At 39.2% G+C, this 19261-nt stretch overlaps 1 protein-coding gene across 2 annotated transcripts in view; it reads left to right on the top strand.

Annotated features, from left to right (window-relative positions):
- ADGRB1 (adhesion G protein-coupled receptor B1) overlaps positions 1-19261 on the top strand; it is a 500908-nt gene that overhangs the window by 403768 nt on the left and 77879 nt on the right. For both annotated transcript variants that reach the window (XM_063451001.1, XM_063451000.1), the window contains one exon: positions 17794-17920. In XM_063451001.1, coding sequence (XP_063307071.1) covers positions 17794-17920 — 127 coding nt within the window. The remainder of the gene's footprint in view (positions 1-17793; positions 17921-19261) is intronic.

The following is a 19261-nucleotide window of genomic DNA, read 5'->3' as shown; positions in this document are numbered from 1 at the left end:
TTTAATAACCTGGTACAACTCCACAGAGGAGCCTGCTGTGGTCCCAACATCTGGACTAGGAACATCTACGAATATAATAAGTAGTTAATTCAATGGGTTCTGAGACAGCTGCTATGATATTGTGAGCCAGAGAATAATTTAAAGCGAAATTCTATTCCTGTAACAACAACAGTTAACTTTTTTTTTGTCCACGTATTGTTTTATGATGGTTTGTGCGTGTATTATTTTTGTGTGGAGATAAGAATGTTTTTGAGCAGTTTGACAATAAATGGGGCTCTCCCAACCCCCCAGTCACAGCTCCTCTGCCTAAAGAAGTAAAACTTCTACGCGTACAAATCCATCATCCATCAAATCAAAACCTAGACAGCAATGAGCAGTACTGACTCCCTGGGATGGCTTAAGCCAGTGATCACATTGCCTTCCAAATCCTGTAGTGGTTAGACATTACTTTTTCTATTACTTGATGACTACCTGTTCATCCTGGACTTCTTCAGTGTTGACCAGGCTACCTCAAAATATGGCTTACCTGATGGAGCACAAAAGTATGGTGAAACGTGGATTACTTTATTTCATTCAAAGAGCACAGTAGAGGGTTTTGTTTGGTTTTTCAGTAGACATTTTTCACCACGTTTTACACGCAGCATACACGGACACAATGAGTTCCCCACTGAATTCGGTAGGTCTGGCCCTGTGCTCTGTGCTCTGGCTACCTGTTCCTAATGTAAACCATGGTTTATTTATATGCCCACTACAGCAAACAGCTAGAGGTCAGTGTATCATTTGTAAATGAGAGCAAACAGTGATATCATGTACTGATTGCGGAAGTGATCTTAATACAATGTGTTGGTTCATGTGTCTAAACAGAATATTAGGAAATGTCCCTCACCCTACCCTTAGCATCTGACCTCCCCATATACAATTCAAGAATGTTGTGTCGGCTTAACCCTTATTTCACCATGTCCTTCGTCTTTTCAGGCATACACCTCTTCTTCCTGCAGTCGTTTTATGCCCCATTATGAACTTTAGATTGTTAGCTTAAGAGCCAAGTCACTAAGCACTTTGTATAGCATAACATAAATGCAAAATGTGAACCTCATGGGCTCATTCTGCTCCACTAAGACTCACCTGTACAGCACTGAGTGATATGTTACCAGTATCTTAAAATCGTGTGACTTTAGTGTATTCTTAGAAAGTGGACCAAACACACACATAAACATGTGGAATGTAACAGCCCTTACTCTTTTCCCATCTATTAGTTACTGTTTTTAACTTAATATGTGAACCAAATGTTGGGGAAATGCACCAATCACTGTACTGCAAAATAAATGATTTTCTGCCTTTGAACATAGTTAGAAGTGGAAACAATATATATATTCCTTCCCATTTGCATTGTGTGCCCTGTCTGTGCCTGAACTGAACAGGTTTATGATGTCAATTGCTAAATCTTTTATCATGCCTTTAAAATAAAACAGAGCATTGTGCACAAATGAACACATTATAGGGAATTCCCAGTGTTTAAGTCAATGTAATATCCAGTGAAGGCATAGTTCTCCTTTAAAAATTAAATGTATCTGTCAGAGAACCGGAAAATCAGACCTCATACAAACGGTTAATCTGGAGCATGCACACCCTTAGCCCCCCTGTTTATATTCACATACTTGGGGGAGGGTAGTTGCACTACCAGTTCCATTCAGACCCCACATCCCTTTTGTCGTCAATAGAGAGGTCTGTGAGCCAAGTGGGAGGGGGTCTATAAAGAATAGGAATAAATCAATTTAAATGGCCAGGCTACAGACGAGCTAAACTAATGCAAATATCCTACGCAAACTGAAAGGGCTGCAGTCACTTCCTCTGCATGCAGCGCTCTGTTAGTTGGGGAAGGATGTGAGTTCTGTATAATGAGTTACCAATTACTGGAGTGTGATACACGTTATACGGAGAGGAAAATTGTATTTGCTATTCCCAGCTGCATTCTTTGACCATGGGATGGCAGCTGTGGCTGGGATATTGTATGATATTAGACTCCAGTAAAAGGTCTTTAAAAGGACACTGCAGGCACTTTAACTGCTCCAGCTCATTGCAGTGGTTATAGTGTCTGAAGACCAATGGCGCCGTCCTTCTATTTAGTCTTAAATTATTATTTAAACATTTTACAACTATACGAGAGTTGCCAGCAGCCCGCCCTCCTGTTCTGTTAGGCTAATGATGAAGTATTAGCCAATGCAGCGATGGGAGGCTGTGATTGGCTGAGATTGTCAGCTGGCCACTTTCAGCCTATCAAATTGCCAACCGCTGGTATGAATTGGTATGGCTAAAAGGAAGTGTGACCATAGACCCTTATTCAATGGTTTAACATTGAATGCAGGGATAGCTCCTGAGCATTCCAGACACTATAAAGAATTTAGTGAGATTGAATTCCTACAGTGACCCTTTAATGAAGATGTTAATGTACACAACATATTCCCTGCTTCAGGCTTAATTCTAGCCTTAAGATCTAACCTTCCATTCAGCCTCCTAGGTGCCTCCCTGGGTGTTTATATCTCCTTTTTAGGTCAAAATCATTTCTTACATGCAATAAGGGACAGGATACATAAAGAAAAGGACTGTGCAGTAGGTATTAGAGATCTGTATATAAACATAAGGTAGAGTGCAAACAACACGCTAGACTTAAAATAAGTTTTTTTTTAAAAAAAAGGCCTTAACTTAAAGGGACACTTAGTCACCAGAACAACTACAGCTTATTGAATTTGTTCTGGTGAGTAGAATCATTACCTTCAGGCTTTTTGCTGTAAACACTCTCTTTTCAGAGAAAATGCAGTGTTTACATTACAGCCTAGTGATAACTTCACTGGCCACTCCTCAGAGAGCTGTTAGAGATCCTTCCTGGGTCATGGCTGCCTAAAATGCATCCAAACATTCAGTGTCTCCTCCCTCTGCATGCAGACACTGAACTTTCCTCATAGAGATTCATTGATTCAATTCATCTCTATGAGGAGATGCTGATTGGCCAGGGCTATGTTTGAATTTTGCCCATATTTTGCCCATATTTAGAATTTTGGCTCTGCCCCTGATCTGCCTCTTTGTCAGTCTCAGCCAATCCTATGGGGAAGCATTGTGATTGGATCAGACTACCACTTCTGATGATGTCAGCAGACTGCTTGGTTTTTTTTTTTGGTTTTTTTTGAGGCAAACAGCATGCAGATCTACAGCTTCTGGCTTGAATACGGGAAGATTTTTTTATATGTATATGGAGGCATGAGAGGCCTAGGGGGGCTAGATGGTGGTTTTAACACTATAGGGTCAGGAATACATGTTTGTGTCCCTGACCCTATAGTGATCCTTTAACCCCTTAAGGACCGCACTTTTTTTGCGATGTTGTACATTTGCGACCAGGCATCTTTTTGACACTTTTGTGGTGTTTGTGTTTAGCTGTAATTTTCCGCTCTCTCATTTACTGTTCCCATACAAATTATATATTGTTTTTTTCAGGACAAAATGGGCTTTCTTTACATACCATTATTTATATAATCTCATGTAATTTAATTTAAAAAAAATGAAAAAATATGATGAAAAATTGAAAAAAATACACGTTTTTTGAATTTTATGTGAAAAATCTTTTACTAATCTACAAAAGCGAATGAAAAAAAACTGCTAAATAGATTCAAAATGTTGTCCTGAGTTCAAAAATACCCAGTGTTTACATGCTTTTTGCTATTTTTTTGCATGTTATAGGGCTATAAGTACAAGTAGGATATTGAGGTTTCAAAACATACATTTTTAAAATGTATCAATAGTGACATTGTAACACTATTATCTGTCATAAATTGCTAAATAACACCCCACATGTACATATTTTTTTAAAAGTAGACAACCCAGGGTATTCAATATGGGGTATGTCCAGACTTTTTTAGTAGCCACTTAGTCGCAAACACTGGCCAAAGTTAGCGTTCATATTTGTTTGTGTGTGAAAAAAGTAAAAAACTAAATTGAACGCTAATTTTGGCCAGTGTTTGTGACTAAGTGGTTACTAAAAAAGACTGGACATACCCCATTTGCAATACCTTGGGTTGTCTTCTTTTGCAAATGGTATGCCATCATGGGGGTAATTCTCATTCCTGGGCTACCATACGCTCTCAAAGGCAACGTAACCAACCTGGCCATTTTCAATGTAAAAATATTTGACCCATATATTTGACCCTGTAACTTTCAAAAACGCTATAAAACCTGTACATGGGGGGTCCTGTTCTACTCAGGAGACTTTGCTGAACACAAATATTAGTGTTTAAAAACTGGAAAATGTATCACAACAATTATATCATCAGTAAAAGTGCTGTTTGTGTGTGAAAAATGCAAAAAAAGTCACTTTCACTGACAATATCATCGCTGTGATATGTTTTACTGTTTTGAATCACTAATATTTGTGTTCAGCGAAGTCTCCCGAGTAAAACAGTACCCCCCATGTACAGGTTTTAGGGTGTCGTAGAACGTTACAGGGTAAAATACAGTGATAGCAAATTAAATTCTCTGTACTTTCGGCCTGGGTTGGCAGGCAGGTCCCTTAAATTGCAATCAATAAAATAACTTAATTATGTAAAAATATTACATAAATACGCACGTAGAATTTAAATATATATGCATATTTATATATTTGAAGTCTACGTGTATATTTATATAATTATTTATGTAATTTTGTATATGGACATATGAATAGTTCGCATTCTTTTTATTTATTTATATATACATAGATATATATACAATTTCATTCTAAGTGTATTTTGATATAAATATATATATTAATATCAAAATACAGTTAGAATAAAATTTCGTATAGATATATAATTTTTTTTAATTTTTATTATTATTTTTAATTTTTTAAATTTAATTTAAATTATTTATTATTCGTATTTTATGATATATATATACAATATATATAGTTATTATATATTATATATATACGTGTGTAAATTAATTATAAGTGTATTTTTATATTAATATATGTACATATTAATATAAAAATACACTTAGCATGACATTATATATATGATATATAGACATATATTATATAGGTATAATATATGTCTATATATCATATATATACACATATATAATATTTTTTTTTTATTAACTATAACTTTAAATTTTTTTTTTATTTTACACTGATTTTACAGTTGCAGGGAGACTGCCTGTCAGCACAGACAGTCCCCCTGCAGGCAGAGACTAGGACACCTATTGTGACCATGTGGTCGCCCTGTTGGGCGATCACATGGCCACAGGGGTCCTAAACCGCCATGGGGAGACTGTCTGGGCTGCAGGCAGTCTCCCCACACCGGGAGCACCGCCGATCGCCGCCGGGGGAACGACGGCGATCGGGTAAGTACATTGGACGGTTAGGACGGTTCAGGACCGTCACCGGTCGGCAACGCAAAAATGCCGATGACGGTCCTGAACCGTCCTCCGTCCTTAAGGGGTTAAACCTAGCTATGAATATAATGAAAAGAGAAACAAATAAAATATAGCCTATACATAACGTACATTGCTCAAGCAATCCATATAAAATAAGCTCACATAAAACCATGAAGGTTCTCAACAAACCTCCTACCACTTTAGATCTTCAAGCTTAAAATAACACAGAAACACTCTCACAATGTAGTAAATATCAGACAATAAAGGCTTTCAAGTAAAATGCAGGAATATACTCACACGTTAAAGAGCTGAGGAAAAATGGGCTGAAATTGTCATAACACAGGTGTCAAATCAAGCGTAACGCCTTCCCTTGTCTAATAAAATAAATTAAACAGAAGGGGCTGGGGTTATGTTGTATTGAAATGTTACCATATGCACATACCTCACACAATTACCACAGGATGCTAAGATTCTAGCTCTAAAGGATGGAATTGCCATATTATTGCTCCGGTGACTTACAGGGGTTACATGCATTACAGTAAATTTTCATACCTTATACCAGGCACTTTCACACCAAGATAACCAAGTGATGAAACCCTGGAATGTCAAATGAAAATAGAAAGCTGTTTCTGGTGATATATCTCCCAACAGAATAAAAAAAAATCTATTGATATGATCAAAACATGATATTTGACCGGCTCATGCAATATAGACACCATGCGGATAATCGGAATGAACTTGTTAGTATGAAACTGGAAAACCCGAAACAACTCCACTTTCCCTCTTCTGTCCTTGAAACCGAGCATAAACCGCAAGGTTTTCCACACTATGCTGGGGATTCTGCATGGAGAGATTGTAACCACTAATTTCTTAATGAGATAAACATTTTATAAAACGAGATGTTCGTTATTCATGTGGAAACAGACAGGATGGAAAGGTGACCAAATCACGGAACATGTAGATGGCTTATAAGACTGGTATACACAGTAAAAGGCACATTAAATAAGTCATCTGCAAATTGGCCCAAAATATGCTTCTTGTATCACGTTTTAGACACTTTGCACTGCATAGCATTAATATGGAAATACATGCGGACACTTTTCAAGGCTTGAGCATTAGTCTGTCTTGATGGGGGAGTAACGGGGCTAAATCTGCATAAAGCTACTTGTTTTTGCAGTTGTTCCTCTAAATTAGAGGTAGGCAACCTTTGGCACTCCAGACGTTGTGGACTACATCCCCCATAATGCTCTGACACCCACAATGCTGGCAAAGCATCAGGGGAGGTGTAGTCCAAAACTTATGGAGTGCCGAAGGTTGCCTTTGCCTGCTCTAATGTAATCGTTACGCTTTTTTTTTTTGGAAATGTCCAGAAATTGGCACATGGAATACATCTCTCGATACAGAAAACATCTATTTATGCAGAAAATGTGAAATTCATACAAGGTCATTCTCTAAAGTGAGAATTTAAAGTCCATTTCAAAGTCAATGTGGCAATTTTTTTCTCACATTAGTAAATATTCTAATTATTGTTATGTTGCAATCACCCTATTGGCTGGACACCTTGTGTTTTTGTTTTCTGTTTGCAACAATCCGGATATTTCGAGCAAACAAATAAATGAATAAATACATTAAAACGTACAAACATACAAAAAATAATACAAATAGTAAAAGCCTTCCACGTCCACCCACCCATCTGTAAGAAATAATTATTTCAACACCATAAGTGAAGCCTTTTGCTGGACCACGTCGTACATGTTTCGTATGTTTTCTCAGCAATTATCAGAGGTGCAGGTTCATTAATTGGAATTAGTGCTCTCATTAGTCTTGGCATCGGGTGTCTGTGTTTTGCCCTTCCTTCAGGATGTCTGGCACAAACACAGATCATTCTGCTGTTGTACAAGATGCACCATAATAAAAAAAAATCATATTTTTGAAAGTCCAAATGTTGACAGTTCCGCTTCAAGCTCAGCCAAAAAGCCCATCTAGACAATTCACTTGCCAAATCACTGTCAAATGCTCAAAATAAATTATGGATTTCATATAAAGAATTCTGAGTTTGCAAGTGGGTTATGCATTGAGTGATCGCAAACATTGCATCATTGCTGGATTTAAAGGGACACTCCAATTCAACTCCTACAATTTCTTCTTTACATTGACGTTGTTACAGTGTCTGGAGTTCCCTGGCGCTATCCTTCGACCATTTTTAATATTTTAATGCTATATGATGCCCCAACAGCCATCCCCTCTCTGCTGCTCGGGTGAATGAGGAAGTATTAGCCTGAGCAACAATGGGTCACTGTGATTGGCTGAGAGTGTCAGCTGACCGCTTTCAGCCTATCACAGTGTGCAATGCTGGTATAAATTGGTACGGGTAGACGGAAGTGTGTAATTCCTGCAATAGTCATATTTTCTGAGGGAGCTGGGCTGTGGGTCACAAGGGACCTTCATTCAGTTTAAAATGGTTTAACATTGAATTAAGGGACTGTGCCAGTAGACTCCAGGCATTATAACCAATTAAATTAGATGAAGTAGTTATAGTATCTACTGTGTCCCATTAAGGCTATGGGTGTCTAAGCTGAAACATTTGATGGGCCTAATGAAGGAAGTTCAATTTACATTTCCAATGTCATAGTATTTATGGACCCATGAGATATACAGCAAAGCTAATGCTGTGCTCTGCCACCTGCGTGATTTTGATGTCCTGTATCCCGCTCAGGGGCTGTGCATATAATATGAAATCCAGCCTCCGCACAGTACAGTCTGAATACTGGAAAGCCTTAAATAAAGACAGTTGTAGAGCCGTTTAATGGGGTAAACATGTAGGGAACATGTAGTAAACATTGCCCTAGTGCTCAGTTAGCTTTGGGTCTACGGCAGTCTAAGCATACAATGTATTTCACAAGTATCAGGAGTGAGAAAGGAAGCCATTGCTAGTGTAAGTCCTTAGGGTCTTTAAATGAAATACGTGACACCTGCGAGCCACTGACAGGTGTAGTTTAAATGTCCATTAAAACGTTTATGAAAATAACATTGGAATTACACATGTTAAGCCAGAATGGTCAAAATGGAAAATACCTGCATTGTAATATTTTTCCACTTTAGCTCTTTTGATCTTAAATGATCATTCAAAACACCATAACCACTTGGTGTAATGAAGTGGTTATGGTGCAAATACCCTGTCTCTGCAGCCTTTCTGTTTAAGAACTTTTCTTTTCAGAGATAACTTGTAAGTATGATTTCATTGTGTGTAGGACTTCCATACTGACAGCCGCATGACTTTCTTCCTGATTGACAAAATTTTTTTCAGCACACACAGCTCACCCTCATCAGACCTCCCAACGTTTCAAATGGATAAAGAGGGACCCTTTAATGTTACGGGTGTGAGTGGGAGTGTGCTCACGGTTGGGGCTGTTCTGAGACATTAGAGATGACTTATTAATAACAATGTATATAACTAAAATGTTGTTTAGAAAAAGAACAATGTATCTTTTTTTTCACATCCTGATTTCTAAATATTTATTGTAGTTTAAAGACACATTACTGGGAGTATTATTGCTGTGGAGCTCTGTTATACACTCAGACACATTACTGGGAGTATTATTGCTGTGGAGCTCTGTTATACACTCAGACACATTACTGGGAGTATTATTGCTGTGGAGCTCTGTTATACACTCAGACACATTACTGGGAGTATTATTGCTGTGGAGCTCTGTTACACACTCAGACACATTACTGGGAGCATTATTGCTGTGGAGCTCTGTTATACACTCAGACACATTACTGGGAGTATTATTGCTGTGGAGCTCTATTATACACTCAGACACATTACTGGGAGTATTATTGCTGTGGGGCTCTGTTTTACACTCAGACACATTACTGAGTGTATTATTGCTGTGGAGCTCTGTTATACACTCAGACACATTACTGAGAGTATTATTGATGTGGAGCTCTGTTATACACTCAGACACACCAACAATTTGGAGCTCCAAGAAAAGAGGACATTAGGATAGAAAAGAGGGACAGATGGATTTGAGCCAAACATAGGGACTGTCCCTCCTAAATTGTGACACTTGGGAGTTATGTAACAATGCTAACCCCAGACACCTTAGGCAGGCTGCCCGCTCCTGCTGCCAGGCAATTTAACTCTTTGATAAAGTAAAAGCATTAATTGGTTCTGGTTTAAGACTTTACTATTCCTACATGCAGAGATCATAGGAAAACCAAATACAAGCCAATCTTTAGAGAATTTTAAAAAATTTAATGGAAAAAGTTTCCCCTGGTGGACTGTAACTTCTGACATGCTCCTGCGATTCTGGCTGAGGATTGTTGGAGCTAAAATACACATTTGAAGTAATGGGATAGCAAAGCCATAAACTTGGTATACAGCTTTGTGGAATATAACTACTATTATGCAAATCCAGTGTTTGTTTAAGCTTGGTCAGAATTTTAGCCCAAGTTGCTATATATAGCATACAAATTAATCATTAGCAGATTATTAGGTGAAAATACCAGACGCTTGAACAGTTATACAGCCCTAAAGTCTGATTTGTTCTTAGTATTTTTCAATATACAAATCCCTAAATCTGGATAAACCACCAGGAAGCATTTGGTTGGACAATACCCAACAGAAAAAAGTAGGTAAGTGTTTGGCAGGAAGGAGTTAAATCTTTAAAACCTACAACGACTAGGCTTGCAGCACTTAGGAAATATGTGTGCAATTTTTATAAATTCATATTATTTTAAAACAATTTATTTGATACACAGGAAATAGACATCTTTGCTTATAGAACTTCCCTTCAGATGTATTGCCCATTTTAGTGTAGAAGAACCCTGTGTGTGGTGATCGGTCAGTTGATCACCACAACCACTTGTGTTACAATGTACCTTTTAGCTGCCGTCTGTAGAATTGTCAGTTTGCTTTGATGCCTTCCTATGTCTATGGTGACATTAAAAGCAGGGATAAGGGGTCATTTAAACGCAAAATATAATGATAAACACGTCAGAGCCAAAAATAATGCATCAAGAATAATTTTATAATTGAAATAAATTGTATCCTATTTATTTTCATCCATGCTCGCCTTTAACTGGATTTCACAATTACCCTGTTTGGCATTGCATAGTAAATATTCTGTGACCGACATGGAGGTGATTAATGCACATTGACTTTTATTATTTCATATAGAACGGCGGTTATTGCCTTAATCCTTGGTCAGTTATCCAAGTTATTTTATTAACATCGTGTTAACTGCTGAATCCAAATTATTTGGCAGTGGATGCTCAAATCAGTACCTTTTACCGGTGCGTAATTGCGAGATTTGAGTTGGCCTTGCGATCATTCATCATTCTATTAACGGAGTGTCCAACACTATAAATGCAATGCTGCTGGTTAATAAGATTAATGTTTATTATACGTATTGCTATGATTCTCAATAATGACTTGCCTTCTGTGTAAGCATTCATTGGACGGGATGAATGCAGAACATTAAAGGCAGTCATCGCTTTAGCTCTCAAGCTGTTACTATTTAATTTTTTGTAGGAGTAAAAAGTAGACTTTATAGCATAAATTAAGTGAAAACACAGTCCATTTGCTGTAAGTGCACATTTGCTAGGTGTGTAGGTGTTTGAACATGTATAGATTATTGTTATAGAATTTATTTTTACGTACAGTGTTACTGTTAAATAGACTTGTGCAGAAATTAAAGGAACACTATAGTTACCTAAATTACTTTTGCTAAATAAAGCAGTTTTAGTGTATAGATCATTCCCCTGCAATTTCACTGCTCAATTCACTGTCATTTAGGAGTTAAATCACTTTGTTTCTGTTTATGCAGCCCTAGCCACACCTCCCCTGCTTATGATTGACAGAGCCTGCATGAAAAAAAAAACAAACTGGTTTCACTTTCAAACAGATGTAATTTACCTTAAATAATTGTATCTCAATCTCTAAATTGAACTTTAAATCACATACAGGAGGCTCTTGCAGAGTCTAGCAAGCTATTAACATAGCAGGGGATAAGGAAATCTTAATTAAACAGAACTTGCAATAAAGAAAGCCTAAATAGGGCTCTCTTTACAGGAAGTGTTTAGGAAGGCTGTGCAAGTCACATGCAGGGAGGTGTGACTAGGGTTCATAAACAAAGGGATGTAACTCCTAAATGGCAGAGGATTGAGCAGTGAGGCTGCAGGGGCATGTTCTATACACCAAAACTGCTTCATTAAGCTAAAGTTGTTCAGGTGACTATAGTGTCCCTTTAATTTGAATCGATTTGTCCAAATAAAATCACTCTTATTTGATACCAGAACAAATCGATTCTGAACTGAACTTATGTGTAGACGCCACAGGTGAAACTACAGATAGGACGATTCTGAATGAATTAATTTGGAAGTTACCAGGAATTCTATTTGGTTGAGTTGGTTAAAACACATTTTTCGCGCATGTCTACTGTCAACCTCGACAGACGTAGATATATCCTGGATCACTGAGTGAGTGTGTAAGTGTTCAGCAATTACACAGTAAGCTTGGTTATGGGTTAATTTTCCCGCTGTGGAAAAGAGAATTAAAGTAACTAGTCCCCTTTTTCTTGCTGGCAATCATGCATCAATGTTGTTGGCCACCGAATGGTAATACATGGCCTTCTCCTGGATAGACGAGTGCATCTAGCGCCATATTTTGTGAGAACGATTACCAATAAGCAGTATGTTCCATCCGATTTGTGAGAACGATTACCAATAAGCAGTATGTTCCATCCCATTTGTGGGAACGATTACCAATAAGCAGTATGTTCCATCCCATTTCTGACCAGCAGCAACTCTTGTTCTTGCTGGGCAATGTCCATCTAAGAGAGGCATTGTGGACACCGTGAGCATGTTTACATCATTTAAAAACATACAAGAAATCAGATATCAGTAAAAAAATATATAAAAACATCATTAGATAATTTAGAACCTGAACTTTTACAAGTAAATAAAATACTATCATTGTGCGATATAAGAACATCGAAAGTAAAGTGAAACAACACTAACATTAGAAAATATAGGTTAAAAGATCTTAACTCAGTATAGCCAAACTGGAATATTTCATAAGCTTTTTCCAAATGTTTCAATAATGATTTATCTCCAGAAGTCACAAGTAAAGTCTATGGTACTTTGTGTAGAATATTAATATTAATATAAATTAATGGATAGTTTCTAACCGCATTGAATCATTCGGAAAGCTTATTTAACCGAGGGAAACAGAGGCCTTGTTTTAATATTGGTACAATTTATTTAATATCTTTGGATAAACGTTTAAAACGATTTAATATTATGAAAATTTTTTTTTTCATGTTTTCATATTTGTTGATGTATTGCGATATATTTTTAGAAACTTGATTTGAAAAATTAATTTAAAGATATGAAATAATTTGGAACCCTTATCCAGCTATTAAATTGAGACCAGAGTTTGAGTAGTGTGTGTTTATAAACGCCATAAGGTACGTCTAACTAAGCTGTATAATTTGGGAGGCTTTGGCTAAACCCTCCACTGAAGCCAGGTGTAAAAATATATAAAGTATCCCCTTGTTAAGTTCCTTCACTAAGAAATGCAGAGTTTGACAAATAGGTGACTGTGTTATGTATTGTACTTTGATAGTGACTCTGGTTCTGGTTCTAGATTGTCCTTGGTCCCAGGCTATGTGTCTTTCAACCCGTGGTCCATGTCATTGAGATGGAGTTTGGAGTTTTGTTCACCTGCACACTGTGACAAGATTGTCTACTGCATTGCCCATTCTGTCGTAGTCTCTAGGCTGAGACTTCTCCTTTGTTGAGCCCTGCTTCACTCCGTACACACAGAGATGTGAAGTCATCGCTCGTTCCCCCCTCCCTCCCCTGTGCAGTGTATGTGAAACTGACAGGCTATAATATGGGGCTCCATGCAGTACTGACTGTGGCTCTAGTATATGCGAAGCTGACAGGCTGTAATATGGGGCTCCATGCAGTACTAACTGTGGCTCTAGTATATGTGAAGCTGACAGGCTGTAATATGGGGCTCCATGCAGTACTGACTGTGGCTCTAGTATATGTGAAGCTGACAGGCTGTAATATGGGGCTTTATGCAGTACTGACTGTGGCTCTAGTATATGTGAAGCTGACAGGCTATAATATGGGGCTCCATGCAGTACTGACTGTGGCTCTAGTATATGCGAAGCTGACAGGCTGTAATATGGGGCTCCATGCAGTACTGACTGTGGCTCTAGTATATGTGAAGCTGACAGGCTGTAATATGGGGCTCCATGTAGTACTGACTGTGGCTCTAGTATATGTGAAGCTGACAGGCTGTAATATGGGGCTCCATGCAGTACTAACTGTGGCTCTAGTATATGTGAAGCTGACAGGCTGTAATATGGGGCTCCATGCAGTACTGACTGTGGCTCTAGTATATGTGAAGCTGACAGGCTATAATATGGGGCTCCATGCAGTACTGACTGTGGCTCTAGTATATGTGAAGCTGACAGGCTATAATATGGGGCTCCATGCAGTACTGACTGTGGCTCTAGTATATGCGAAGCTGACAGGCTGTAATATGGGGCTCCATGCAGTACTGACTGTGGCTCTAGTATATGTGAAGCTGACAGGCTGTAATATGGGGCTCCATGTAGTACTGACTGTGGCTCTAGTATATGTGAAGCTGACAGGCTGTAATATGGGGCTCCATGCAGTACTAACTGTGGCTCTAGTATATGTGAAGCTGACAGGCTGTAATATGGGGCTCCATGCAGTACTGACTGTGGCTTTAGTATATGTGAAGCTGACAGGCTATAATATGGGGCTCCATGCAGTACTGACTGTGGCTCTAGTATATGTGAAGCTGACAGGCTATAATATGGGGCTCCATGCAGTACTGACTGTGGCTCTAGTATATGCGAAGCTGACAGGCTGTAATATGGGGCTCCATGCAGTACTGACTGTGGCTCTAGTATATGTGAAGCTGACAGGCTGTAATATGGGGCTCCATGTAGTACTGACTGTGGCTCTAGTATATGTGAAGCTGACAGGCTGTAATATGGGGCTCCATGCAGTACTAACTGTGGCTCTAGTACAGGGGTAGGCAACCTACGGCACTAGTGCCATGCACGGCACTCGAGGTGCCTTTGCACGGCACTCAAGGGTACAAGAGCCAAACAGGCTCTGGCCTGTCAGGAGTCCCAGTGAAACTTAAGATATCTGTTAATATGAAAAGGTGGTGAAGGACAATCCTCCATTTATGCATTGTAGCACGCAGAGGAAGTGATCTCAGATCACTTCCTCCCAGCACTTGTGAATAGGAATCCACACTGAAGTAGAGCAGCCCACAGCCTCCTGTTGCAGCTTCTGTCTTTGAGCTGTACCTGGCCAGCCTGGTCCCCACTAAAACCCAGGGAAGCCTCAGAGCTGCTGAATAACCCTCCCCTCATACAAATAATACAAACACACACACAGTCCGCACAAACACAACACCACCAACAATCCACATACATGCACACAACCCCACATGCAGCCTCTCACATGCAATACCCCAAACAGCCCCACACATACACACACTACCAAATACACAATGTGACATATCCATCCACACACAATTCCACAAACAGCCCCCATACACAGCCCAAATTCATAGGTATTATACATGATACCACAAACTATTAATGAACATATACAATATAATAGCTCATATACGCACAAATACAATGATACAAAGCAAATGCAGTATAAATAACACAAGCAGAATATGGCAACATACACACCTCAATTTAAAGAAATAGGACCGGCACGCTACAGGACATCACAATCATATTTTGGCACAGTGCTACTAAAAGGTTGCCTACCCCTGCTCTAGTATATGTGAAGCTGACAGGCTGTAATATGGGGCTCCATGCAGTACTGACTGTGGCTCTAGTATATGTGAAGCTGACAGGCTGTAATATGGGGCTCCATGCAGTACTGACTGTGACTCTAGTCAAACTTACTGGTTTAGTCAAACTGATGTTAAGAGGCAGGGAAAGCGGGACAGATGGCTGTCTTGGCAGGATAGTGGCACAGAGACTGGACAGGACAGTTGGCTGCAATGGGCAGATTCTCCGTGAGTTTGGGTAAATAAAGTAATGCACTTGGTAGAAGGATGGATGGACAGATTCTTCAGGAGTCAGGGTAAATGGGCAGATTCTCAATGAGTCAGGGTAAATGGGCAGATTCTACAGGAGTCGGGGAAAATTGACAGATTCTCCAGGAGTCGGGGTAAATTGGCAGATTCTCCAGGAGTCGAAGAAAATGGGAAGATTCTCCAGGAGCGAGGGTAAATGGGCAGTTTCTCCAGGTGTCAGGGTAAATGGGCAGATTCTCCAGGTGTTGAGGAAAATGGACATATTCTCCAGGAGTCGGGATAAATGGACAGATTCTCCAGGAGTTGGGGTAAATGGGCAGATTATCAGGGTGTCAGGATAAATACGCAGATTCTCAGAGTGTAACAATAAATGGCAGATTCTCAGAGAGTCTGGATTGATGGATACATTCTCAGAGTGTCATGGTGAATGGGCAGATTATCAGAGTGTCATGGTGACTGGGCAGATTCTCACTTATTGGATTGAATGGGCAGATGCTCAGAGTGTTGGGAGAAATGTGCAGATTCTGAGGTTGTCAGGGTGAATGGGCAGATTCTCAGAGTGTCATGGTGAATGGGCAAATTCTCACTTATTGGATTGAATGGGCAGATTCTTAGGGTGTCAGGATAAATATGCAGATTCTCAGAGTGTAACAATAAATGGCAGATTATCAGAGAGTCGGGATTGAGGGATACATTCTCAGTATGTCAGGGTGAATGGGCAGATTCTCAGAGTGTCATGGTGAATGGACAGATTCTCAGAGTGTCATGGTGACTGGTCAGATTCTCACTTATTGGATTGAATGGGCAGATGCTCAGAGTGTCATGATAAATGTGCAGGTTCTGAGGTTGTCAGGGTGAATGGGCAGATTCTCAGAGTGTCATGGTGAATGGGCAGATTCTCACTTCTTGCATTGAATGGGCAGATTCTCAGAGTGTCAGGATAAATGTGCAGATTCTCAAAGTATAAGTATTGTTGGGCAGACAAGTAGATTCTAACATTATCAGGGCAAATGTGCAAATTGTAAGTATTTTAAGGAAGAGAGGCTTGGTATATCTCTTTCACATTTCACAGTATTCAATAACTAATAATACAATAAAGAAATTACAAATAAAAACATTTGAATTGATATTTCTACAGTTGAAATCCCTGCTTACATATCAGTAACTCACCTAGCTGTGTCATTACAAACTTACAGCGGCAGTCTCCATGTGGGTCAGGTTCTGCACTGATGATCAGTCCATAGCCATGTGGGCTAATAAATGGGTACTGTTATAAAGGGTATCTAAGGCTGCTCACTTGCTTAGTCCCCAGGTGGCCAGCCCATGCTATGCTGAGAATTGGAAACACACAAATATGTGTGTATGTGTTCAATTAGGGCACTGCTGGGGACTGTCACAATGTAGCCATTAGTAACACACTATTAATAATATATTTATTATCAATAGCATTTGTAATATTGCTAATATCTTAAAACAGTGCTTGTTAGATCTGTCTGGCATGCAGGGGGTTAAGAAGGGCACCATGTTTTCCTGGCATAGCCTGGCATAGTGGAACCATCTTTCCAAGTGAATTTGTCATTATTTTATTTTAGTTTATTTTTTTTTGCACCTCAGATCTATGTGTCCCATCCCCCACTTTCACATCTGAAACTTCTCACCAGGCTCTACTCTCTCTCTCTCTCTCTCTCTCTCTGCTCCGACTGTCAATTGCAGACTCCCCCCTTCCCTCCATCTCCACTCCAGCCACCCTCCCTGCACAAGCAGCCGCGGCCAGACAACACCATTCAGCCCGGTCTGATCGATTTGCATGTGCCCATCCCTCTACCACCCCCCCGCAACCTTCAGATCTGGAATCCCTTTCAGATCTCGCACCGTCCCCCCCATCCGTTATATATTTTCTTCATTCCCCCCGCCATCACCCCCGAGACTCTTTGACTTAAGTGTTATCCTTTGCCCCCCCCCCCCTTCCCTTCCAACCCACTCCAGTATCCCCACCGTTTCTATGTGTTTTATATACTCAACGTGATCCACCCCAATAGCTTCTAAAACAAACTGGTATGTGATTTCTTTGTTACATTTAAACTAATATCTATCTCTTGCTTTCTATGTCTCATATGTTGTAGAGATCTAAATATAGCAGACTATGATGTTATGATTTTTTTTTGGTTTTGTTATACGTGCAACGCAGACCATCATCCCAACCCCCTCTCCGTCCCTTTTTATTTACTATTGTTGGTGCATCTCTCTCTTTTTTTTTTTTTTCTCCCATATAGATCCTCTAATCTTGGAGCCTGGTCTTTCAAAGGCTGTCGTACAGTCCCGGTGGATTCGTTTCATACTAAATGCTCCTGTGATCGCTTTTCAAGCTTCGCCATTTTAGCTCACCTCAGTTCAGACATGGTAAGTCCCTTCCGCATATAAACATACATCTAATAATGATTGTTTAAAGTTACAAGCTCCAGCTGTAATATTTAACCTTGGGACAGGGTCAGACCCTCAAGATGAGATGATGCTAGGCTAGAAATGAATGGTGAAACATAAAACAGCTCCCTGTGACATGTATCCATCCATGTTCTGTTTTATATGTATATGCTAACATGTTTAGAGCACACTCTGCTCATCACACCAAGATAATATCCCATGTAGGTGTGTGTATTGTACAATTTAAAGACGACTGGTTGTAGAATAATTTCGTGTGTCAAGCAATGGTTTGTCCTAAATAAGAAACGTAAGCTGTATTGTAAAGGCTATTTAGCAATCTGCACACAAGCAGGAGAGCGGAAGGTTGCATGTGTGTTTGTGTGGGTGTGAGATCTTTTGAAAAGAGAGGAAAGATGTGTGTAGAAAACTTAAATATTAAAAAAAAAAGAATCACCGAATGTCACCAGCATGACTCCCCCTTTCCCCCCTCCTTTTTCTCCCCTCCTCGCATTTGCTTTTGAAAAGATCCTGTAAGAGTGGAAACCAAATTGATGTGTTGCTTGTACACCATTGATCTGTAATCTGGGGGAGGGTCATTTATTTTTTACAATTTGTTTCTCGTGTTTTTTTTTGTTGTTTTTTTTTTTGTTTAAAAAAACAAACAAAAAAAACATAATAATAATTTGTTCCATTAAGAGATTTATTTATTTTATATATATTTTTTTTTCATTGTTGACATTTTTAAGATATGAAACAAATTATTATAGAAAGGTTTAAATGGCGTGCTGGTTTGAAAAAGCTAGAAAAAAAATATAGTTGTTTGATAGAAAAAAAAAGATAGTGCTAGTTCCTGAATTTAAAATACCAGGATCATGAAAATAGGATGGTGAAGGCCAAAAAAAAAGGCAACTTATGTTCCATTTGACGTCTGCGTAAATGCAGGTTTCTAATAAAAATCTATGAGACTACCTCGAAACTGAGAGAGGTTTGCTAAACTGAAAGTTTGTTTGTCTGAGCCTCTGTAGGAACCCATTACAGCTTTCTAAAAACATATCTGGCTATGTCACAGCTTCTGATGAGCGTAGAGATTTTATTATGGGCAAACTGTGGCTGTTTGTGCACCTTGCGTTACTGTGTTTATGGCTATGGGTCAGGGCGATTGTAAATATTTCAGGTACAGCCTTATTACTATGCACAAGTTGTCCACGCGCTATGTGAATATCATGTCAGATTGCCAAACAGGATTCACCGTCCAAATAAAAGGTTTCCATTCATTTCTGCAAGTTTTTAAGGGATTATGTCAGGCAAGCAGGAGGGAAT

The sequence above is a fragment of the Pelobates fuscus genome, chromosome 4, assembly GCF_036172605.1.
Source record: "Pelobates fuscus isolate aPelFus1 chromosome 4, aPelFus1.pri, whole genome shotgun sequence".
In the NCBI taxonomy this organism is placed as follows: Eukaryota; Metazoa; Chordata; class Amphibia; order Anura; family Pelobatidae; genus Pelobates; species Pelobates fuscus.
This window is presented reverse-complemented; position numbering and strand designations above follow the sequence as displayed.